We start from the raw sequence: 24,339 nt of genomic DNA, 5'->3' as shown, positions 1-24,339 counted from the left end.
GGTTGAAAAATGTGGATTTATTAAAAAATCAATTGGCCCTATTTTATGACTTTGTCCAGGAACACTTGGTCCCCTAAGAAAAGGATGGAAGAAAATAAATGGAAGTTGCTTTCTGTAGGGTAGGAGATTGACTGGACAGGTATGGTGGAAGGACAGAAAAGCTAAACAACCTAGTTTCTCTAAGGGAAGTTGCTGATTTCACATGCCATGGAGTTCAGGCTAAGAAATGAGAGGTGAAGCCCAAAGAGGAGTGAAAACAGAGATTGTTTTGTTTTGTTTTGTTTTGTTTTTTTAACTGGTTGGGGGGATTAAGGAGTTAGAATAAAGAAAGTGCAGAACAAATTATTTTGAAGAGGAGGCATAGGTAAATACAAAGTTGACTGGGGAATTTCAGAATTGAAGATCATGGAGGTAGAATTCCAAGGGTTAAGCCTTGAAGATAAAGTGTTGTCTTTCTAAAGAACAGATGGGAGTATATCTCTGTGTATCTTGGAAACCTCTAAGGCACCCCGTTTATTTCAGTATGAAGTCTTCTTGAGGAACACACAAGGGTCTTCACAAGCTGGCCCCATCCCACCTTTCCAGGCCAGTATCTCATTGCTTTGTACAAGCCCCATGTTCTAGCCACATTTAACTCTTTTTTTTTTTTTTTGAGACGGAGTCTCGCTCTGTTGCCCGGGCTGGAGTGCAGTGGCCGGATCTCAGCTCATTGCAAGCTCCGCCTCCCGGGTTCACGCCATTCTCCTGCCTCAGCCTCCCGAGTAGCTGGGACTACAGGCGCCCGCCACCTCGCCCGGCTAGTTTTTTGTATTTTTTAGTAGAGATGGGGTTTCACCATGTTAGCCAGGATAGTCTCGATCTCCTGACCTCGTGATCCGCCCGTCTCGGCCTCCCAAAGTGCTGGGATTACAGGCTTGAGCCACCGTGCCCGGCCACATTTAACTCTTCTCTATGCCCAGAATCCTCAAAAGCTTTTATCTGCCATTTTGCCTTTGCATATGCTGTTCCCTCTTAAATAAAATGCTTTTCCTCCTCTTCTCTGCCTTGCAATCTCCTGCACATCCTCTAGACCTAACTCAGATGGCACTCCTCAGTGACACCTTTCCAGGCTCCTGCCAACAACACTGAGCACACATTCATCCATGCTCCCTCAGTGCTCTGTCCGTACATCCTATGGCATTTCACCACAGGGTATTGACTTACATGTCTCTTTGTAGTGGACTGTGAACACTTCAGAGTCGGAAACTATATCATCTTTCTTTATCCACAGTGACAAGCACATATTAGGTACTTAGTATCTGCTTTTTGTTTTTGTTAAATTTTGTGTAAATGAACTCATCCAGTACATCTCAGAAGTTATGACCTGTGCATTTAGGTCACCTGGAAATCTTGTTAAAATTCAGATTCTGATTTAGTAAGTCTGAGGTGGGGTCTAAGATTCTGCTATTCTAACTGGCTCCTAGGTGACAGCCATGCTGTTAGTTCTGAGTTAATCCAAAGCTTCTTAGCCTAAGTAAATAGCAGACATAGAGCAGGGACAGAAGCCATTAGAAATGTGAAAGTGAAGCAATTATGAGGGTAGTGATTTGGAAAAATCCTCAGTATGCACACTGGAGTCCCAGAAATGACAGCAAAAAATTGTGCAGGAAGAGATGCTATAAAGCAGAAGACCATGGTGGAGGGTGGTAGTTGACAAGACTGGGAGGATATAGCTATATGACGTAAGTTTTACAGAAGAAAAGGTAGTTAGGTGGGGGCAGCTGTTGTGAGTCAGGACTACATCAGATGAGACATCAGATGAGGTTAAATAAATAAATAACTGCAGTGAAGGCATGCCCTCCAAGGAAGAGTGGGTGGTGAGAGGAGGGAGTCAGTGTTAGAAGCTGGGTTTGCAGGTCATCCTCAGGAAGGGCTGGGTCCTCCAGTGCTATTCACAGTAGGATGGCATTTCCACCAATGCAGACAGGAGTGCTGAAGGCTTAAGAAAGGCTGGATTACAGGGAAAGGGAAACTCGTGAAAAAATGGTAGGTGCTAGAATTTGACAGGGGCCCATTTCCTGATTGGAAGTTTCCAAGTTGAAACCATGAAAGTTCTCCTTTTCTTTTTTTAAACTCATGGGTGACTGAAAAAGTAGCACTAATAAGCATTCTATTCCCACATGCAGTCTGATGGGTCTGAGAATTCTAAGGATGGGTTTAGTAAATTTATTCTTTCTTTAAAGTGCTATTGTTCTTTAAAAAGTGCAAAAGTAATACATACTTTTTTAACAAATGAAAAAGAAAATGTTTAAACTCCTCCCACTAAGCCCCTTCCCCACAAATCAGTAACCAGTATTTAAGCTTACTGTGTAGTCTTCCAGCTTTCATCTATGCAAACTTATGTACACATAGGAATTTTTAAATTCTGTAATGATATTTTCATATTATTATTGGTATAATACCAATATTGAAAATAACAGTGTTTTCAGTATTATTCTGCGGATAGTTTTCCTCACTTAGAAATATGTCATAAACATCCCTCCAGGTCAGTGGACAGAACTCTTATTTTTTCCTACTAGTTTTAAATAGCAATGTATAAGTAAGTATAAATATCCCATAATTTGTTCTGCCATTCTCCTATTGATGGATACGTGGGTAATTTCAAATTTTTGCTATATCAATAACATCTTTTAATGAAGCAGAGCAGTCTGTAGACCTGTTCTGTCCCATATAATGGCCACTAGTCACATGGAGCTATTCAAATTTAAATTAAAATTAAATAAAATTCAAATTCCATCCCTGACATTAGCCTCCTTTCAAGTCCTCAGTAGCCATTTGTGAGTTGTGACTACCATACTGGACAGCATAGAAGATTCTACTCTCACAGAACATTCCATTTGACAGCCTGGACCTAGACACTTACGTGTGGCATCTTACAGCACGTATTTTTCAACAAGTTAGTGTTTTAATGAGAGTATGTTTGAAAAATAAAAACTTTGTGTTTGTATTGGTTGCCTCTGCAGTTACTTCAATGAGAATCAATACCCAGATGAAGCTAAGAGGGAAGAAATTGCAAACGCTTGCAATGCAGTTATACAGAAGCCAGGTAAGGTCGCAGGCATAGCTTTGCTCTGCGGTGGTGCAGCACAGCACTTGGTTACAGGTTGACATCTAGGACAGTTAATCTTGTGTGTGCGTTGGCATAGTGCTCCCAGCTCCGTCTGTGCCATCCTTCAGCAGGTGGCCAGTGCCCTGTCCTGCTCACACAGTACTTCTGAGGGATGTTTTTATGGTACTCAAAATCAAATGCTCACATAGGAGAGTTTTCAAGGAATGACCCCACATGAGATATGAGACCTTGAAATTACTATTTTTTTAATGTGTAGATTTCCTTTTCTAAGAATTTAGCTAAAAGATATTATGAAACAGTGTTAAAGTTTTAAATATTTAAGCAAGCTTTGTCAATATAAAATTAAGATAGAATTTTTTAAAACAATTGTTATAAATTGTAAAATGCTGTATTTCTCTTTAGGAAAAGAATTCTTTTTGTAGTTAGTTTCTATCTCCTTTCCACATTGAGATGACTTCTGCTTGCTTAGCTAAGAAAAATTTAGGGCAGGTACCATTTTGAAGTCCTGTTGTTCCAAACTCAACAAACCCACTTAAATATTTCAAACGTATTTTCTTCCTTGTGCTAAAATATTATTTCACATTTTACAGATTTTGTTAAATATAAACCATTTTCAGTTAATAGATCCAATTGATTTCCATGTGGCCAGTTATTTTGATTGGCCTAAAGGCTACATATGAAAGTATCAATGTTTTATAAAATTAAGTAGACCTTCATTCTCCCTCACCCAGAAGCCAGACTTCTAGCAATGTAGACCCTACAAACTCTGCTCCAGTGACACATAAGTGAAAGGAATCTGTACCCTGTTTCAAGCATGCCAAAACTCCCAGCCCTAAAGCTGTGCAGAAACTTGAATTCTCCCTGGAACATGTTGCCCCCGTATCATCAAGACCCTAACAAACCTGCTTTCTGGTTTCTTCACACACTGTGGATTAATAGCCAAAAAACAAAAGGAAAGATGAGGAGGGAATGTTACAGAGGGGTCTGTATTGGCAAGCATGGTACTATCCATAAAAAACCACATCGGACTTCTTGCCGGGTGCGGTGGCTCATGCCTGTAATCCCAGCACTTTGGGAGGCCAAGGCGGGCGGATCACGAGGTCAGGAGATCGAGACCACCCTGGCTAACACGGTGAAACCCCATCTCTACTAAAATACAAAAAAATTAGCCGGGCGTGGTGACAGGCGCCTGTAGTCCCAGCTACTCGGGAGGCTGAGGCAGGAGAATGGCATGAACCCGGGAGGTGGAGCTTGCAGTGAGCCGAGATCGCGCCACTGCACTCCAGCCTGGGAGACAGAGTGAGACACCGTCTCAAAAAAAAAAAAAAAAAAAAAATCACATTGGACTTCAAAGATGGTAAATCTAAAATGCAACTTGAATTGTGCTATGTAGTCAAACCCAGTTACAATAATGGATAGTCATAGCAGCCTTCAGCCCTCAAGGAAACGTATAATATCCTCTGTCCTAAGACAGCAGGTAATTAGTTAACATAAGGTCTTAAAGATGTAAGTAAATTTTTGTTGCCTGGATACTTGACAAAGAAGAACTTATCTTGGGTCGTTGTGTGGCTCACGCCTATAATCCCAGCATTTTGGGAGGCCAAGGTGGGCAGATAGCTTGAGCCCAGGAGTTGGAGGCTACCCTGGGCAACATGGTGAGACCCCATCTCTACAAAAACCACAAAAATTAGCTTGGTATGGTGGCTTGGGCCTGTAGTCTCAGCTACCCGGGGGGCTGAGGTGGAAGGATCACTTGAGCCCAGGAGGTCAAGGCTGCAGTGAGCTATATTCCACCACTGCATTCTAGCCTAGGTAAGAGAGTGAGACCCTTTCTCAAAAAAATAAAAAAGAATAACCTATTCTGATACAGTAATGGTAATTAAATGAAACCCCCATAGTACTGTCACATGAACATGGATCTGGCACCCTAGCCAACTGACTTTGTGGAATTCTCTAATATTATGTATGGCTTTCTCAATTGAAGCATGTTGTGTTACTAGTTGCTGTGTTTGTATTCATTTACATATTTATTCATTCAATAATTGGGGTGTGTACATGGTACCAGGTAATACTTTAAACATCCCTCTGCATCTATAGTTTTGGCAACAAATGTAATCAAAAGCAACAAAATAAAAATATTAGCCCTTAAAACTAGTTTATTCTTGGATCCCAGATACAGATTATCTGAATTTTATTGCATGTATTTACAGGCAAAAAACTGTCAGATCTGGAAAGAGTTACCTCCCTGAAAGTATATAATTGGTTTGCTAACAGAAGGAAGGAGATCAAGAGGAGAGCCAATATTGGTAATGTATCAGTGAGGCTGCTTTTCTCTTGTGCTGCAGTTGTGAACGTCGTGTTTATATTAAGATTAACTTCAGTTTAGAAACTGCAAGTCTAAAGGATCCTAACTTCTTTTTTTTTTTTTTTTTTTTTTTTTTTTTTGAGATGGAGTTTTTGGCTCTTGTTGGCCCAGGCTGGAGTTTGCAGTGGCGCCAGATTTTCTCGCAGCCTCACCGCCAACCTCTGCCAACCCGGGTTTCAAGTGATTCCCTTGCCTCAAGGCCTCCCGAAGTAAGGCTGCGGAATTCACAGGGCATGCGTCAACCCACAACCTGGCTAATTTTTGTATTTTTAGTCAGGATGGGTTTCTCCTGTGCGGTTCAGGCTGCGCTCGCACTCCCGACCTCAACAGCCGTGATCCTGTACCGCCCTCGGCCTCCCTCCCAAAGTGCTGGGATTACAGGCGTGAGCCACCATGCCAGATCCTAACTTCTAGGCCTAACAAAATTGCTCTAATGTCTTTCATTGTATTTTTAATAAACCACAGTTAGTATTATTTGCCCTATTTGTATTGTAATGGTAATGATATTTTTATAAAACTCATTGTTCTTAAAGTTCTAGAATATAGAATTAGACATGGCCCCTGAGCAATTGATTACTCCTGTGGTATATATGAAAGATACTTGTAGGGTCTTGAGAAAGGGAGTGTAATACCCAGAATTTATTATTACTGGACTACGACTTAGATATTACAAAACGATTAATAGTTTGGAATGAAAGAGACTTAATAGACAAGGAATGCAGCAAAAGGCAGAGATAAAGAGCATTTAAGAAATATGAATTCTGGATGTAATCATGTATACATGTATATATACACATATCAAAACATCACCTTGTACACCATAAATATATACAATTTTTATTATATTTCAATAAAGCTGAACAGAGAAAACAAAAATGCCAGAAGTGCCCTAGAGGGGACTATGCATACAACTGAAAAAGGAAGAAAGAAAGGATTTTTTCCCATTCAAAACTGTAACAGTAATACATAAGAATAAGAAATTTAAGTTGGTGAGTCAAGTAGGATGTTGGTTTTTAGCTTCTAAAATTGAATTTCATTTCTCCCATCCAAGTACTAACCAGGTCTGACCCTTCTTAGCTTCCAAGATCAGACGAGATCGGGCACATTGAGCGTGGTATGGGCATAGAATGCATTTCATTTCATTTCCTTTCCTTTGTAAATATACTTTTTATTCATCAGTACAGTTCACATATGCTTTATAGAACCCTAAGATAGGAGGACTGTTTAGTTAGTTAGCAAGTATTTATGAAGCATGTAACATGCACAGTAGCAGAGACCCCAGAATGGCAAATGTGTGCCTCCCTTGACCTACATGCATTTGAATTTCATCCATCTTACAATCTAAAAGAAACAACTGTAGAGAAATGTAGGTTTTTGTTTAATTATATTCTAATTTCCTTAGCACAAAAATTCATTCAGTGTTTCAGCCATTGTGATAAGGTAACAGATAATTTAGGGATCTATTTGCTTTTTTCGAAGAAGCAGCAATCCTGGAGAGTCATGGAATAGATGTGCAGAGTCCAGGAGGCCACTCAAACAGTGATGACGTCGACGGGAATGACTACTCTGAGCAGGTGAGCCCCTGCACAGCTGGGCGAGGTTCTTGGTACCTGAGCAGGGGTTGAACAGTGGGACAGCTTAGTTCCGTGGGTGTGGCTGATGGGGTGGGGGAGGGGAAGCAGTCACTGTCCCTCCACTCTGCTCCTGTGTCTAGTTAGATTTCATGTAATTTGAAAGGAATGTGGTAAGATTCGGTTGTCCTGTTGAATTTGTGAGAAATCGTTATTCACCCACATGGATTTATTGTCATACAACAGGATACTTGGCAAGTACGCAATGGGGAGGAGGAGGAGGGAAGAAGTTCAGAGGGAGGCAGAGAAGCAGAGAAGGTAGAAGAAGAGAGGAGGATCTGATCCAAACAAGCAAGTTACACCATTCACGACACACACTCAGTGTTTGAGAAATACTAGGGGCAGCTGGACCCCATGCCTAAACATGTACCGATGCAGGGCACGATGGAAGGCCCCACTCACTCTGGCCCCACTGCAGTGGGAACCCTCCTGCCCAAAGGAGTGGTTCTTCCAGAGTCTCTGGCACACTGACACATGCATCCTCTCATAAGTGCAATACCTGCATGACTCGTCACCTCGCCCTGATTTATTCTGCATTGCTTTTGGGGAAAATGTATTTAATTGTAGCCACTGCATGGAGTAATTCAGTAACTAAGACCGTGGGAGTTCCTCCTTGACCCCCACATGGATGTTGACAGATTTCATTAAAATTTTGATAGGATGTAAATTTCCATTTGGAATATGCAGAGAACGCGTGGTGCCTTCCCCTAGACCACAGCAAGAAAACTTCTCATTTTTCTGGGGTCTGTGCTTTTTCCTTGCCCCCCAGCCAGCTCATATAGTCCAGTGTGTTCTTTAACAGCCTCTGTTTACCACACGTCTAGAATGCATGCAAGTCTGTGCTGATCCCTTTGTAAATTCTAAAAACTAATCTGTGAACATCAGAAGGAAACAATGATGTCCACACTTCCAAAGAACTACCATTTTTTTCCCTTTAGGACTGTACTTCATAGCCCCAAGAGAATATTCTGTAAGTCTTTCTGTGCGTATACATTCCTGTTATTTTTCAGTCTACCCACAAAGATGGATCATTTCCATCTTTTTTTACAGATGCCCTAAGGGCAGCACATCCCATGTTTTGTTTGTTTTTTTCCTTAAGGGACTTACCCTTTCCAAAGCTCTTTGATACAGAATTCCCCTGAAGATGACAGGTGAGAAACGTACCCCTTATTTGTAACACCGTCTTCAGTGCCTGACGTACATCCTGCAATGCCAGCTTCCTTCACAGCTTTATTGTTTAACACATTGAGCTGCGCGGGGAGGACAGCTTCACACTTGTTCTAGGTAAGACGCCTGCCACTCCCCTTGCACAGCTGCCTCCAGCAAGAGAGCTCCACACCTTCCTCCCCTTTCTCCCGTAGCCATTTCCAGGAGAGACACGTGTCCTGTTGTAATTGAGAATTCCTTTTTTCTTTTTTTACAAAAATGCACTTTTTATCTATAAGATGTAATTGTAAGTTTTGTCTAGTTTTCTCAGTTCAGAGAGGGGCCATGAATTCTAATAATCTATTTGTAAAAGTAGCAATCTGGAATTTAATAGCTCACTAGTATGGCCTTCAGTGATTAGTGCTATATTTGTTACAAACAGAAAGATCCAAATATCCAAATTGTTGGTTTTATATCAATCACTGCAGGTTTGATCATCATTACCAGCAACCTTATTAATAGAATGAATAGAATTCTCAGTGAGGAAAAACATTTTTTGTGCTTTTTACTTGTTGAATCCTAAAATTATCAACTGAAAATCTTTGGACCTATATCCATTCAGTGTCTACTTAAATACAATTTACCACTCTTCTATCATGAGCCCCTCCCCCAGTTTCCTCCCACGAATGTTCTGCCTCCCCTTGCCCCCAGCATGTCTTTCTGTGACTGAAGAATTCTTCCAATCCACTAACAACATTTCTTATTTCTGCACATCTAGGATGACAGTACGAGCCATAGTGACCACCAAGACCCCATCTCATTAGCTGTGGAAATGGCAGCAGTCAACCACACTATCTTGGCATTGGCCCGACAAGGAGCCAACGAAATCAAGACAGAGGCCCTGGATGATGACTGATCAGGGAGGTTAAACACGACAAGTTAACTTAGTTTAGACGTAGCACCTTAGCAGACTTTCCTCGGTCCTTAACATGTGTTCTTACAGTATAACTTGCAGTTTCTTGTATGTCAGGTAGCCGTTAGGGTCTTGTTCTGTGAAGATGGCATGGTGCCCTCAGCCTTTGCATATACTCTCTCAGTATTAATTCCCAGTAAATAATAACCAACCAACCAACCAAACTTCCCTCTCCCAGCCCGTGAGGCTAGAAAATCTTGCTGCTCCGTCTTAGCATTCCAAGAAAGTGCTTCCAGGTATTTAGATAGCCCTCCGTTCTCAAATATTAGGCTATGTGTAAAATCTTGGGTACCTTTAGATTCTTGTAACACTAGTCTGTACCCCCTTTTCCTTCCCCAAGACTGATAGGATGCAAGCTGAGGTCGTGGCACAGGAATGACAGACACCATTTGGGGAGTATCCACAGAGTCAAAGGAACACTAGAATCCCCACCTCAGTGTGAGGATAATTGATTTCCAGCTGCAATAAGCCGTGCCTCATTATAGCCACACTGTGGCTAGATTATACTTCTTTGGGTGCTGTGCTAAGAATGTCAATGGAAAAAGTCGATCTCAGATTTTGTTTGAAGTTAACATGCCTGACACAGACATCCTTTCCTCTCACAAGCTGTGTGACTTAGTAGATAAAATACTGCCTTCTGCCTTTGGGACCATGATTAAAACAAAGACAAAACCAAACGTCATAAAAAAAAAAAAAGCCCAGCTTGAGAGCATTGGAAAAAAACGTATGAGCTGAATGTCTAATGGATGCTAAGTCCAGTTTTCAGAACCACTATACATTCCGCGGCACGGTAGCAGTGCCTGCCTGGAAAAGTTTTGGAGGTCATCGTGGAAGTTGCTTTGCCTCCTGTCAGTGTCCCCTTTCCCTGCTACCAAAAAAGTCTTTCAAGGATGGAGCTAAGGTCAAAAATGAGTGAAAAAACTTGCAGTGTTTGTATCCATTAAACGGAAGCCCCCTCAATCTGAGAGGTCGCTAGAGGACTTTATAGTGGGGTTGTGCTGCCTGTCACAGATGCAGACACTTGCCCAGACAGGAGCAGAGAAAAGCAGGGGACGTTTCCTACTCACATTGTGGCTGTACGAGAACACGATGGGACTGCTTTGCTGTTCTCTTTACTCTGTCCTTGGAGAGGTGTGAAAAGCTGTATTGCTACAGGCAATTTATTTAATAATTGGAAGCCATATTGATAATGGATGTGGTAATATTTGTAAAGTTTAATCTACTTTAAGCGGCAGTAACTAATGGAATTTTTTTCCTTGATCACATATGTAGCACTTTTGTTACTTTTTAAAGATATTTATATTTGATAAATCTTTTTTTCATTTTGAGAACTCAAAATACCAAACAGTGAACTTGCGTTATAAAGTCACCCTGTGATCACCTTGTCATCTAGTAGCAAAATGATGAACTATTCATGCATCAAAGAAAATTACATCTGCTGGCCTTGTATGAAAATGATCTCTTGGCATCCCGATTAAATGACACACTGTCACTGTGGGTAAGAGGAAAGAGCCTTCAATGTAGCAGCACAGGGTGCGTCTGAAAGAGGCACAACTGCTGTGGATTTTCTGCCTTGCTCCATCTCTCCTATGTATAATGAAGCCTTGTTTAAAGGGGCATGTGGGGCTGGCTGTTAAGCAGGGCTTCTTTTTGTCCATTACCTGAAAACAGTTTCTAAGATAAAAGGAAGGTGCCATTTCCTTACCTCTTCACCCATCCTCCTCCACCAAATGTATTCAATGACCTTCCTCAATTTTCTTTCTCATTCAGGAGATACTGAATATCCGCCAGTTTCCAGCTGGTCTCCTTCCACTTAAGGCACACGCTTGACTGCGTCATTTCCTTATCTGTTAATCCTGCTTATGTGAGTGTGAGGAAAGTCTTCAAGAGGGCATGAAAGTGCCACCTTATATATGTCTGTGACTTTAAAGAGCTATATGCAGGGCCTGGTCCTGCTGTTGTCCATGGATTTCAGGGGGAAAAAATATATGTACTTTTTTCAGCTTCCAAGCATTGAAGTAAAGTGGAGCCGTCTCTTCTGTTTTACTGTATTACTTGAACCAACAAATTCAAGAGTAGCATTTGTTATTCTCAGGAATGAGCCTCCCCCCGCTGCCAACTCATATTCTTTCTTGGTTTATCTGACTTTTTATTTCAATTAGGAGATTGTGTTCTCTTGCTTTCCTTTTATTTTGCTTAAAGGAAATGTAACATATTTCCATTTTTGTGGAATTTTGACTGCTTATTCTCAGTTGAATCAAAGTACAAGGAGACAGAAATATCCACTCTGACAAGCCACATCCATGATTGATTGTAAGGAGATTATTATAATTGATAGCTTCTTTATCATGGGATTGCTAGTATCATTTGTACTTGCTAGTCTTTTTAAAGGAACAGACTCAAACTGTTAAGACAGCTGCAGTTTCTAAAGAAATACAAAGATTGTTGTAGATGTACTCAAAGGTTTCATTGTTTTAACACCTTTACGGGAGAAAAAAAGCTTCAGAGAATAAAGGCAAGTTCGCATCCATGAAGGGCAGTACCAGACCCTATATGGCAATGTGGTGAAACTGAAAGAATATTTCTGCCACTGCAGGAGAATGTCCTGGAGAGCTCAGTGGGAACAGGAGGAAGGCATCTTCCACCCACAGTTGTTCTTGTCATTGGAGAAGACCGCTGGCTGCTCTGAAGACCCACTGCCTTACATGTCACTTTTGCTTTTTCACCAAGAGTGAGAATTTACTTCCTCTGGGCCTAGATTTAAACCCGTTAGTTTTCTGTTTGTCACCAGGTTCAATTCTGCCATCTTGTCCAGGCCACCTTGGTTCTTGTAATGGTGTGTGGCGCTGCTACTGTTATATTTCTAGTGTGTTTAGGTAGTATATTTATCCCTTAAGCTTTTTCAGGTTTTAGTGGCGGAATTAAACTAAAAACCCTAAACTCCTTATTACTGAAGGGAAAGCAGCCAGGCTCTAAAAACTCACACTGTGTGCTTCTTGGTGGTTCTGCTTCCCCCGCCCCGCCCCAGGTTGTACTTCACTCTCTCCTTCAGGCCCCAGGGGACTCCTGCAGGGGCTGTTCCTGTTGAGGAAGACTTTCAAAAGTCTTTTGAAGTGGGATGTGGGGGAACTTGCCAATAGGTATTCATACAATTTATTTCTTTAAAGACACCTTAATTGAATTACTATGGTCAGATGGGTAAACTTTCCAAACTTTAAAAACACTGACACAGGGACCTTTTAAAATGGGCCATCTTGATGAGATCTCTGCCCATCTGTTGATAACCCTAACAGCAGATGAAGGCTGGGAGGGCAACACACTGCATTCTTATCTGAGCCCTTCACTGCTATTCAGTCCCAAATAGATGTTTTGATTTGTTTCAGCAAAGCCAGTAATGTTGGAGTGCCCTTACAGCAATTTTCTTCACAATCAAAATCACAGTCCTTTAAATGGTTAATAGATGTAGTTGCCTTCCACCCACCTATGACTCTGGACAGTCCCCACCCCTGTCACTCACAAGGGCAGTCCTCCCACCCCACCCCCATATTCATATTCCCATGGCCCATCACAGGAAGAAGGAACCTGGGGCAGAGAGGAGGAAAATCATTAATGCAGAAGTGTGCACATCCAGTTCTCTAGTTCTTGGTAGATTTATGGTGGCAGCCCATTCAGTGATCACCACCTATGTTAGGTCCATGTAGCCAGATATATTTTACCTCAAAGGAGATGACTGAAGAATTCACCAATATAGTTATTTCCTTTCTGCCTGTTTAACATTTGTCTTTAAGAAATGTTGACTTTAGAAACTTCTCCCTTGGATATCAACCATCAGGCACCAAGTATAAACAGACTCATTGAATCAGGAGTCTCCAGCCTCATCCTGTCTGTGAATAGCTCCTCTTCTGTTTCCCTCTGACAAGGCCTTAAGCTGACTTCTTTGCTGGAATTTTCTAATCTTGTGACAGCAGGGAAAAGTAGCTGGATGTGGTCCATCTCTTAACACAAACACTCCTCCCTGTCTTGACCAGCTACATATTCCACTGACCAGCCTCATCATCTCTGCCCACAACAGTGGAAATGATCCCTTTCCCACAGATGTTCTCCCACCCACCCTCCCTCCCTTCCTCTTCCTACAAATGTGAAGTCTTAAGTCTTTACTCTCTGGTCTTCAGAGGGTTTGGTTAGAAGCAGTCTTCCCATTTAATTTGTGGCTCTGCCTTTTAAATTTGTTTTTTGTCTTTTGTTGTTCAGGGAACAACCAGAGTATTTTTTCCCCAGTGTGTCCCAACAGATTCTTAGGCAATAATTTTTCTTGTTGATGATCCTGTGCTCAATAGCACACTACATTGAAGAACCCTGGCCCTCACCATTATGCGTTGGTTTCTGTGTTAATCTCTGTGATCTAAATCATGTCAGAGTGGTGATAGATTTTGTCATTTTGTTGTGACTATTAGTAATGTTTTACTACTGTATTCATTGGGGCTGCATTGAGACCAGCCAAATCCATTTATAGCTTTACTGAGCCGGATTGATCTGTCAAGATTTCCCAAGTGAAAGTTGGGCACATTGCCCAACTCCTGCTGGTGGTATCTTTGGGGAGTGTGGGATGGGGTGTGGGGATGTTGTGGGGCAGGGGTGGGAATGACACATATAAGGCATTCCTTTTGTTTTTTTGTTTGTTTGTTTGTTTTTTTGCTTGTGCTCATTAAATAGCAAGGGTGATTACTCGGGATTTGGGGATCAGTTGTCAGCCATGTTGAATTTGGCAAACTGAGCTGCGTGCCCTGAAAGCCCTCTTTTTATTTCTTCGTTTCCATATTGTCTGACTTACTTCGCCTAGGAATACCTAAGTTATCCAGTCCAGTGTTCCCTGATGAGAGTGGAAGATTTTCCTGGAAAGGCAGCTGTCCATGCCAGGTCATCTGTCAGGATGTTATGGTGGTGTGCGGTCAGAGCAGAGGGCCTTTCTTTTCCTGTAACGTGCTCTACTTCCTTAAGCATGCTTGGTTTCAAAGATGACCACCACTTTAAAAGAAAGATTTCCTTACAGCTCTCCAGAGAACTGTCATACTAAGGTGATAGGAAAGGCTTCTCAGATACAAGCCAACAGTCTGTTTTCCGATTACAGAAACTCCTCTCACATACAGGTTGTGTTTGGAAAGGCTGTCCCTCAATTCCACCTATAAACTGAAAGTGATAAGCTACTGTCTTGCGATCTTGCAGAGCCAATAGTTGAGTCACTCATCTCTGAAAGGTAACTTTGTTCATATCTATGTATTTTCAAACCTGGAAGTTCGTAAATTGAAAGTTTCAGTATTAGCTGTATTATTCTTTCTTGATGAGGAATAGAAATGGCAGCAAAAAGCAAGCCAGCAATCTGAAAACTCCAGTCTCCTCTAACACTGGCTTTGTTTTAAATCAAGACGGGAAGAGATACATGAGGGGAGGGAGGGAAGATTTGCTGGCTGCCCATTCTTATCTCAGTGACATAGATGCCTCGGGATTACAGGCATGCGGAGCACTGAACCTCTTTTTTGTCATTCTTCCTATGACATTTGTGGCAGAACTTTCTAGTTGATTCTGTTCACATGAAATGTGACAAGCATTTTTACACCATGAGACAGTTTACTACCCACATGCCACACCCATTGTCTGTCTCATCAGCCAGCCCCATAACCGCATCCAGAAGGATGCAGCTGAAGGGGAGCCATGCCTTTCTCCTCTCCTGACACTCCTTTCACGTGGCAGGTTTGCAGGTTGGTCGGCCCCAGTCTGGACGGCTGTGTCCGTGCCTGCTCGGCTGCCCTCCAGTTGGTTGGTGCGGCCGGCGTGGGCAAGCACAACCTGGCTCCCACTTGAGAAGTCTTGGGATGCCGGCTCCCTTGACTCCATTTTCATTTTCTCTTCTTTTAAGTAAGAGTGGCTCTGTATAGCCATAATTAACTCTCAAATTCACATTGGTGTGCTGTGATCAAATGAAGGTTGGACTGAATCTTTTCAAATTGTAACCATGGTAATTGAGGGGGGTGGCATAGAATGAATATATAAAAATATAATGGCAATTGTTCTGAATGACTGAGTGTCCTCCTGACATGTAATTAGCTGTTTTAGCAGGATGTAGATTGGCATGGTCATAATTAAAAGAATTTCTGTCCTTTATGTGATTGGAAATGGCAGCGCTCCCATCCCCTGTTCCCTCTTAGCACTAATGCTCCCAAGAACATTTGGAACAGCAGCTCTGTAAACTAAAATAATGACATGGTGCTTCTGTTCTCCCCTAAGTGAAACAGCAGAATTTGGAGTTGTTTCAGCTTCAAAATGCAAGCCTTTGATTATTGTTCCCCATTTGACTTCTAAGTTCTTTGAAACTTCATTCAACATCCAGTTCCAACTTGCTCCACCTCTGGCAGAAACCACAGTCGGGACCCCAGAAGGAGCCCCTCTGACCAGCCTCCAGTGCATTCCAGCCCATGGTCTGGCCAGCTCAGGGCTATTGCTTGCCTAACTCGAGGACACTGCTGCTTGCTGGGCTCTCTGGGATCTTCAGATTTCCCTTGGTTGCTTGATATTTCCATTGCTGTCACTATCAGAAAGCATTTCCCAAACAGAAGTTTACAGAAAATTGAATCAAGGTTTCCTCATTGAATCCTAAGACTCAGACAACATGACAGGACACACATAACTAACACCGGCTTTAAACAGGTGGGGGCATGAATAGAGTACTATTCATGACATTCTAAAGCTACTGGAGCATGGGACACGTGTGTCTGTGCGCTCCTCTCACACCCCTTGGCAGGTGCCCCCTCCAGCCGGTGCTGTTGCCCTGAGTCTTCCCCACTGTTCCGCTGTGCCAGTGTGAGCATCTCCCTGGCATTCAAGTTCATGTTCTCTCCCTCCCACTCTTCCTCCTGTCTCTTCCGTGCTCCCTGTCACACGGGACATCATGTGGGCTTGATGCCATACACAGTCCCTGACCATGGTCCCCTACTTTTCTCCGGAAGTGTCACAGTGGACAGGAGCTGCTGAGTCACCAACTCACCTTTCCCTAGAATGTGGCTTTGTTTTTTTCCCCCATCACTTGCAGAGGTCTTTATTCAATTATATGATCAAGAATGAGTCTACAAGGATACCAGCACCAGACATAGTGCCAAATGGCCCTTTGCAAGCTGTTCCATGCCCAAGAGGCTCACATTTGTCCTGGGTGAGCCTGGGACCATGAGCCTTTTCTTTTCCAGGTCTGGACACTCCAGGGTTGGTTTGGCTAGCCACTGGGGAGAGTACAGCTCTGGCCTTTTTTCATATTTTGCTGCTTCTCTTTGTACAGATCTTTTCCCTTCCATATACCAAAAGGAATCCTAACCTAGTTGAAATGCTAGTTGCAATTCAGTTTCATGAGAATGCTGAAGTAGGCTGCTGATTTAAAATTTTCCTCTTCCCTGAAAATACACACACCTAGAGAATTTAGGGAAAGGCTCTTAGGCCTTGGGAATCTTATATTTTCATTCCCCGCAAAATACCTACCAAAAAATGTATAGTATTCCTTCAGTATTCCTCCTCCTATAGGCTCTGAAAGCAACCTCATTCCCACCCAACGCTTGCACATCTGCATTCAAGATCCATGCATGCAGTTGTTGAAACTGTTTTCTTTGAGATCCTATCTTTATGACAATTGGAATGATTACAGATTTATGACCCCAAAGAGTACAGCATTCCTTTTCCTGTTTTCCCAGCTGCTAAAAGATGACTATTTCCATTAGAATTTAGAATCCATCTTAAGATTAGAGATGGTAAGAACTGACTGGATGGGTCTAATTCTATGATTTGTGAGACATGCATTAAAATCGTCAGCAGAACATTCTGATGATCCATCTACACTCAGAGAAAACAATTAACACCACAGTTAAAACCTAATGGAGCCCCTGTCTTAGGGATCAAGGTATTAGAGGTGCTGCCTCAGGGATGGTGCTACTTCAAAAGAACTGAAGTTGGAGAGACACCTCCCTTCCTAAATGCTTCTGCAGGCCACTCTGGTGCTTCAGAAAACCCCAACCATATATTCCTTTATCAGCAGCCCCCACCCCTTTCCATCACAACTCAGCTTACCAAAATCAGTGAAAATCGAGGCAGTGCTTACCCATGAAATATGTGAGTTTTGTTCTTGTAGGAAACTAAAGATGCCACCACTGTAAATCATAATATGACAGAGACAAACGCACAGGTCTCCCAAGCACCCCAAAGTCAATACAGCCCGTGTTTTCTGAGCACATACTGTGTGCGGGGCGCCGTGCTGGACATGTGTGCTGCCTCATGACCCAACACCAAGCAAGTCACCTCGCGCACGGCAAGGCAAGTCTCCCCTCGTTTCTTTCATTTCAGTAGGACGTTCATCTTCAAACAACAGACCGCATAGGATGGTCTGCCCTCTCTGAACACTAACCTGGTTTGTTTTCTCACACAGTAGTGCCAGGTGCCCCCCAGGCGCGCTGTGACATCGCCCACCTCTGTGAGCTGAACTCCCTCCGTGAGGGTCTGGATGCTACAGCCTCTCCAGAGTCTTCCTCCTTGGTCAGTGGTGAGGACAGGAGTGCAGGGAGGCGCCGCAGTGGTTGACAGGGTGGGAAGCCTGTGTGGCTGAGGGGAACTTGAACTCCAGCACCCCTTGCCTGCAGTTAGCAAAGGCAGAGACCAGGAAACCTTGCGCTTCCCGTCTTCCCTCTCCAGCTCTTGTAGCACTTCCCTGGTCGTTCCTTCGGGGCTCCTGCTGTGTTCAGGAGCGTCTTGCCCAGCTGGCCCCTCCTCCTCTAGAACCCGAGGGTCTGGGGTTCTGGAATTAGATCAGTGTCTGCTCTGCCTCAGGCCTCCCTGGCTCCTCATGGGTCCTGACTGCAAAGAAATAACAGTTGCTGGAGACATACCTTGATTTGGGCTCAGCGTAAGAACTTTCTAGAACCCAGAATCCAGCCGAAGCACAAGCTCCTTTGAGGTAGAGGTCTGGTTCCTGTCCTGTCACATTTCACGTGGAACTGTGGTGACTGTTGTCAGGGACATTGAACAAGGGACATGGGTGCCAAGCTGACCTGAGGACTCGGCTAACTAAAGTTACACGTTTCTTCCCTTCTCCACCTGTCTACCTCTTTTCCAACAAACATAAGTGGTCCTCTGGGGGTTGGCGGTCTCATGGTCTCTCTCTCTTCTGATCTGCTCTGCCCTGTTGTGGGCATCTTGGAACCATCTCAGAAGCAAAGCCACAGCTGTGGACTGGTCCTTGTGAGAGTCTCCCTGGATCCTATGTACCTGTAATAGGTACATAGTTACGTTATTATCCAACCTCCAGTCCCCAAAAAGCCTCCTTAATTTGAAAGAGAAAAGGTGTATGTGCCTTGCATTTTGTTATCGGTCCAGATTTTGCATCTGGTGGTGGCTGGGGTGCCATTGGGATTTTGGAATGGGAGTAGTTTGATTCCTCCCTAGGAAGGAACTCATGGCTCTCACAAACCAGTGTCTGTGGCAGTGACAAGTCACAGAATTTGTGTTTCAAGGTTTATTCCTTCTTCCCTTTAGGACTTTTTCAACTTCCTGTCACTTCGGGCTAAGTCTAAATTTCAGTCATGTTTTGTGGCTTCCTTTGAGCACAGGAACCTCTCCTTTCCTTCGATTACTGGAACTAAGATCCCAGCATAAACTCGTGAGAGTCACTTTTCCACCTCATCATTTGCTGGAGGTATTAAGCTGGACACAGAATGACATCAGTGTCATACTAATGTGAGCGGCAGCCACTCTGGTGTGTTCCATTGAACTCTTGTTCTTAAACCAGATTCACGACGGCAGGCACAGAGTTAGAAGAGTGGGCTGCATGAAGACGCGTGTTCAGCGGTGGCTGCTTTCCAGCAGCATTGTTGTATGCCTTGAAAACCACATTTCATTATGTTAGAATCGGTGATCCCCTTAATACTGCATCTCTGAAAACGGGCACCATGAAACCAAAACCAAAGTTCTGGAGGTGGGGAGTGGAGCTTTTCTTTCAAAGCACTGGGAGCTTGGGCAGGGCTTCCCCTGACTGCTCCTCAGTTTTGTCGGAACACTCAGAAGGGCCTCCTCTTCCTAGTAGTTGCCTCATGTTGACCCTAGAAAGCAAGTGTGTGCAGCCTGTGCCTCCCCGACCCATGGCGGGCATCTGGATAGACCCTGGGAGCCTCCCCACCCCTGCCTCTTCTAGCCACTTCTCCAGGGGGCTGTAGAGCACGGTCATGGGAAGGCCTCTGCTGGGCCAAGTCCCTGGCCCCTAAGCCACCACAGCACTGGCGTCTTCAGACACACCCTGGCTGCAAGGCAGGACACTCCCTTTGCCGAGAGACGCCAAGTGCGTCATCATTGCCTCCCCTGGAAGAGCCCACAGCCTTCTATGACCTCCCCCCACCCCGGGCTCGCCCTGCCTTCCACAGCCATGGTCACATTGGGTATGCAGTACCTTTCAAGGATAAATTTTTGTTTATGTTTTTTAAGTGCCTAAGCAAGTTATAGACCTCTGGAACCTGCCAGAGAGTTGGCCTGTGCCCTGTCCCCATCCCTCCCCACCCTGCACTGGCCCTTGAGGGTGGGCACAGGGCGGCTGCCCCTCTCCAGTGTCCCTGGCGTTCTGCAGGCAGAACAAGGCAGGGACAAACTAGCAGGAGAGATCGCTTCACAGCCACATCAGGCTGGCTTCATCACTGTTTTCCAGCGTTTCTTTCTTTAGGGCTGTTTCTGTTTATGTGGTTTTGGTCTTGGTTCATAGAGAATTTAAGTCTGCTTAGGGAAATCTCAGTAGCCACTAAGAAGACAGGAGAGCAAGACAGCCTCAGAGCAGCATTCCAGCTCTGGCTTTGGTAGGAGTTGGAAATGTGTCCACATCCAAGAGGGCAAAGCGTCGAATCATCCTAGCTCATGAGCCTGACTCAGCTGCCAGCATGAGCCACTGGAACCCCAGCTGCCTTTGCGAGCCCTCTCTTCCTAGACTAGAGGGATTGGGGTGTCTGCTCACGAGGGTTTGGGAAAGCCAGCAGTCAGGCATTCAGATCCAAAGTGTGTCTTTGGAAATGAGTGTGAGAGTATTTGTTTCTTTTTTTAAAAATAATTTAAGTCTGATCTAAATATGGGGCCTTTATTCTGTGATGGGTGTACGACAGATTATTTTGTGACTGCACTCTGTTCAAATCACATCACTAAGCAGCGCTCAGATGATTTGTTGGTGCATTAAAAGGTTTTACAAAATGGAACAATCCATACCCAGGCACTTTATTTTCATTAATAATCCAGCATTTTTGTTCAGACAATGTAATGACCCAAAACACTGGGTATTCATATTTGACACATGGGCAAACTTGCCAGTGGAATTATGACCTGATAGAGAAGGGAAGGCATGCTGACGAAGGTGATCGAATGGGGGAACAGTGCTGTGGGGACCATGAGAATGAGGCTTTTCTGTAGCATGTAAACCAAACCAGGCCCTTGGCAGTGCGTCATCCCTCAGTTCTCCAGATGCTATTTTTGCAGGTTCTACCAAGTGCTTGTTGATTACCCTAGTTGTAATTGTCTAGGGAAGAGATGAATGTAAGTGAGAGTGTAGAGCACTGGGGAGGGCGACAGTGAAATGCAATTAGAGGCAGCAAGAGAGTCCTAGTCTGTTCTCACGTAACCGGACTTGAAAGCTCCAGCGCGAGCAGAGTGCTGGGGGTGGATTCCACTGCCGAACCACGGCACCTTTGCTTTACTCTTCAGCATGGGGATGGTAACTAGCTGCACAGCAAGTTATGAAATGGAAAGCAAGCTTAACGGCTGTAATCTTGTCGGATACCCCGGAGCAGATGCCTTGGGATTGGCTGAAGTGTTTCGCATCCACCAAATAAGTTGAGTTTCTAAGATGGGCCATGCGGGATCCCTGCCACATGGGCGTGGGGGCAGCGCGCTCCTCCCTGCCTCGGCTGCTGTGTGTCTTAGTCTTCGTGTTTCCCCTTGGCGTCTCCTCTAGTCCCTGTCCATCTTGTACACCATGTGTCCCTGAGGGTGAGTCACACCTGTGTCTGAGTCTGCTGTAAGGTGTTCAGTCTACCTCAAGGGGCCATCATGGTAAGCTCTGTCCCACGGCATCCTCCGTCCATCGCCACACACACTGGAATGTATCTCCCCCGCCCCGCCCCTTCGATAACCTCCTGACCCTGTCTTTCCTATAGTCACCACAAACTCCTAGTGCAAATTGGATGCTGCTTTAAATGTGAAAACAATTGTTCAAAAGCTATAAACCTGAATGAAAGCTGAAGCTGAATTTATAAGCCTTGTTGCGTATGAGCCAAAAGTGCAAAAAGCTCTATATAATGAACTAACCTGCCACTCGTATAAATATAAATATATATAAATATATTAAAATCAGACTGTTCTACAAAATTGTGTATTTGTATTTTTGTGTACGTACAATTTTCTGCTAAGCAGAAGGAGGATGTAGTATAGGATGCTGTGAGAAGAGATTTGGTTTAATCCTATTTCTTTGTTACTTATTTTTGTTAACATCAGATGCCTGTCTTTGTCTTATATGTGTATGACACTGTTTGGAAAGCTGCAGTATCTCTCTTCCTGAGGTCCAGAGGCCATTAAAGAATAAACATGGGGCTTAGAGTTGGCTTGGCCACCACACACGGACAGGTAAGCCAACAGAGTTCAGCTCCCCTACACGGTGTGGTGGGACCTGGGACTTGGAGCCACTCGTGGTCCTGAGGTGGGACTGAGGGAGGGAAAGGGCTCCCCCACTTCAGGCTGGTCACTGTATTTTGACTTCCCTCTGGGAAGCAAAATCCCACTCGTAAAAATCAACTTCCAAGACAAAAGATGATCCGATGTCACTTTTCTGGGTCCACCAGGAAAGGACACAGGATGTCTCTGAACTTTGGAACAGACCCTCAAATTTTGGGGCCAGAAGTTTGCCCAGAAAGCAGCAGGTGGCTCTGCCTGGCTGTAGCCCGGCTCATCGGCTGTCCCTGGGCTTCGTCTCCCTCTTCTGAGTAGTTGCTGCCTTTCTTCGTATCAGGTTACCACAATGCCTCCCCGCTGCTGACGCTTCATCCCCCACACCTCCAGCCCCAGTTACCTGGAGCTCCTCAGAACCCACTTTGCCGGTGCTAAAACACAAGAGGGGGTGAAAGTGGCTGCCAGTAATGGCCAGAAACCAACCACCAGAGGCCAGGCTGAAAGACAAGCTCCGGGTGCCCAGGGGCTGACGGGCCAACCATGTGGCAGGTCCCAGGCCCCACCCACTGCTGCCATCCGCCTCTGAGCTCCACGGTGGGCCCTCTAATGGGAACCTCCTCTAGGGAGAGCGATACTGCACCTTCACCCGTAGGACTCATATTTATAACAATGTGTAATGGCTGTAGCAAAAAGCGCTTGTTTCTAGATGTAAATGGTCACAGAAACAAGCGCTCTATTGTATTGAATAAAATAGTTCAAATGAGTCCTGTATCATTGTATCTCCTATTCTGGATTAGTGCCTTTTGGACAGTAGACTGTTCTGTAATTAAAATGTAGTATACTGCTTTTTTGTACAGTTTTGTTTTAATAAAACTTTTTTTTAATTTGTGTTTATTTTAGTATTGTACCTATTAGAGAATAAAATGTATAACTGAATACAGACTGGCTGGGATTTCTTTGGATCAAAGTGATTATTTGGGAAGTGACCGACCCAAACAGAGATGGAAGTGTTCCATTTTGAACATTGGTCCCTTTGTGCATTTAAAATGACTGGGGAAGGCTCACGTGGACCGCTGCACACCACCTGGGTAAGAGGGCAACACCGAGCCAGGAAAGCCCTCTGCACATCCCACGCCCTCATCCTCCAGCCTGTTTGGCACGTGTCTGGATGACACCAGGAGAGGCTGTGCCTTCTGGGAGTCCCCTGACTGCACCCTCAGTATGGCACATGCCCACCCGGCCTGCCTTTTCCCCCACCATCTTCAAGCTACACGATCACATGAAGATCTGGCCGCCCCTAAAACCATCAGGATCCTAGCAGCTCTCCCCGCACTAGGAGTGCAGCCTCTGACTGACGCCAAGCGGCTGAAGTCCATGCAGCTTTTCTCTTCCATTCCAGGCCACGCCCTGAGCCTCATTTTCTTTTCAATTTTTTTTTTTTTTTATACTTTAAGTTCTAGGGTACATGTGCATAACGTGCAGGTTTGTTACATATGTATACTTGTGCCATGTTGGTGTGCTGCACCCATCAACTAGTCAGCACCCATCAATTCATCATTTATATCATGTATAACTCCCAATGCAATCCCTCCCCCCTCCCCCCTCCCCATGATAGGCCCCAGTTTAAAAGAGCTCTGTCTCTCTTGGGGCCGCACCTTCAGCAGTAAATAAAAAACACAGTAAATAAAGCCAAGCCTTCATTATTGGTTTTCTCCAAAGGCTTCCCATTGGTTGCATCAAATTCTTCAGCAGGACTCGAGGACAAGGTGCCCCGGCTTCCCTCTCCCTTCTCAGAGGAAACCTAAGACACAAAAGGTGTGTCTTTTCTTCTTCACAAGCATCATGAGAAAAGATGCAAAATTTTCAGCTGCCCCAAACCCTGTTGAAGTTGCCAAGTAGAGGCAGGGAGGGGTTCGGGGTGGGGGGGTGAGGACAGGGGCCAGCTCTGAGGACATCCCCACCCATGTTCCCCTTTCTTGGCCCCGGATTGCTCTTTCTGCTTAAGCAGAAGCACTGGTGAACTTTCCTTCCCACAGCCCACCCAACCCTCCATGTGCACCACATAGCCCAGACATCTCCCGACTGCCCTGTGTCCTCAGAGCACTCTAGGGCCAACTCCCTCAACCCCCCAGGCCCTCCTGGGTGCACCAGTGCCGCCCTACCATGGCACCCATCGGGACAGCTTGCTTCTGTACTCTCCATGAGGACAGGTACAGAATAAGTATGTGAGTGTTAGTTAAGCGACTAACAGTGAGTGGAAGGAATGAACTGGGCGTGACGACATCCATTAGAGCCCATCTCAGGGTCTGGGCAACTGAAAAAACCACACAGCCTTAGGCAAACAAAAGACATCTCATTGAGTTGTAAGAGAGTAGCAGCTTGAAAAGTAAGATCCACT

At 44.4% G+C, this 24,339-nt stretch overlaps 1 protein-coding gene across 16 annotated transcripts in view; it reads left to right on the top strand.

Moving 5' to 3' along the window:
- Positions 1–22,877, top strand: part of HMBOX1 (homeobox containing 1) — a 189,891-nt gene extending 167,014 nt beyond the window's left edge. For 2 of the 16 annotated variants that reach the window (XM_017884598.1, XM_017884606.1), the window contains exons 7-10: positions 3,003–3,085; positions 5,320–5,415; positions 6,954–7,048; positions 9,030–22,877. In XM_017884598.1, the coding sequence (XP_017740087.1) occupies positions 3,003–3,085; positions 5,320–5,415; positions 6,954–7,048; positions 9,030–9,167 (412 nt within the window). In that variant the 3' untranslated portion in view covers positions 9,168–22,877. Of the gene's footprint in view, positions 1–3,002; positions 3,086–5,319; positions 5,416–6,953; positions 7,049–7,291; positions 7,397–8,043; positions 8,077–8,204; positions 8,390–9,029 lie in introns of those variants that run through there. The other 14 variants (XR_001887774.1, XR_001887773.1, XM_017884592.1 and 11 more) reach the window with 14 other exon arrangements.
- The last annotated feature ends 1,462 nt before the right edge of the window (positions 22,878–24,339 follow it).

Source organism: Rhinopithecus bieti, unplaced genomic scaffold (genome assembly GCF_001698545.2).
Source record: "Rhinopithecus bieti isolate Rb0 unplaced genomic scaffold, ASM169854v2 scaffold_315, whole genome shotgun sequence".
NCBI lineage: Eukaryota > Metazoa > Chordata > Mammalia > Primates > Cercopithecidae > Rhinopithecus > Rhinopithecus bieti.
This window is presented reverse-complemented; position numbering and strand designations above follow the sequence as displayed.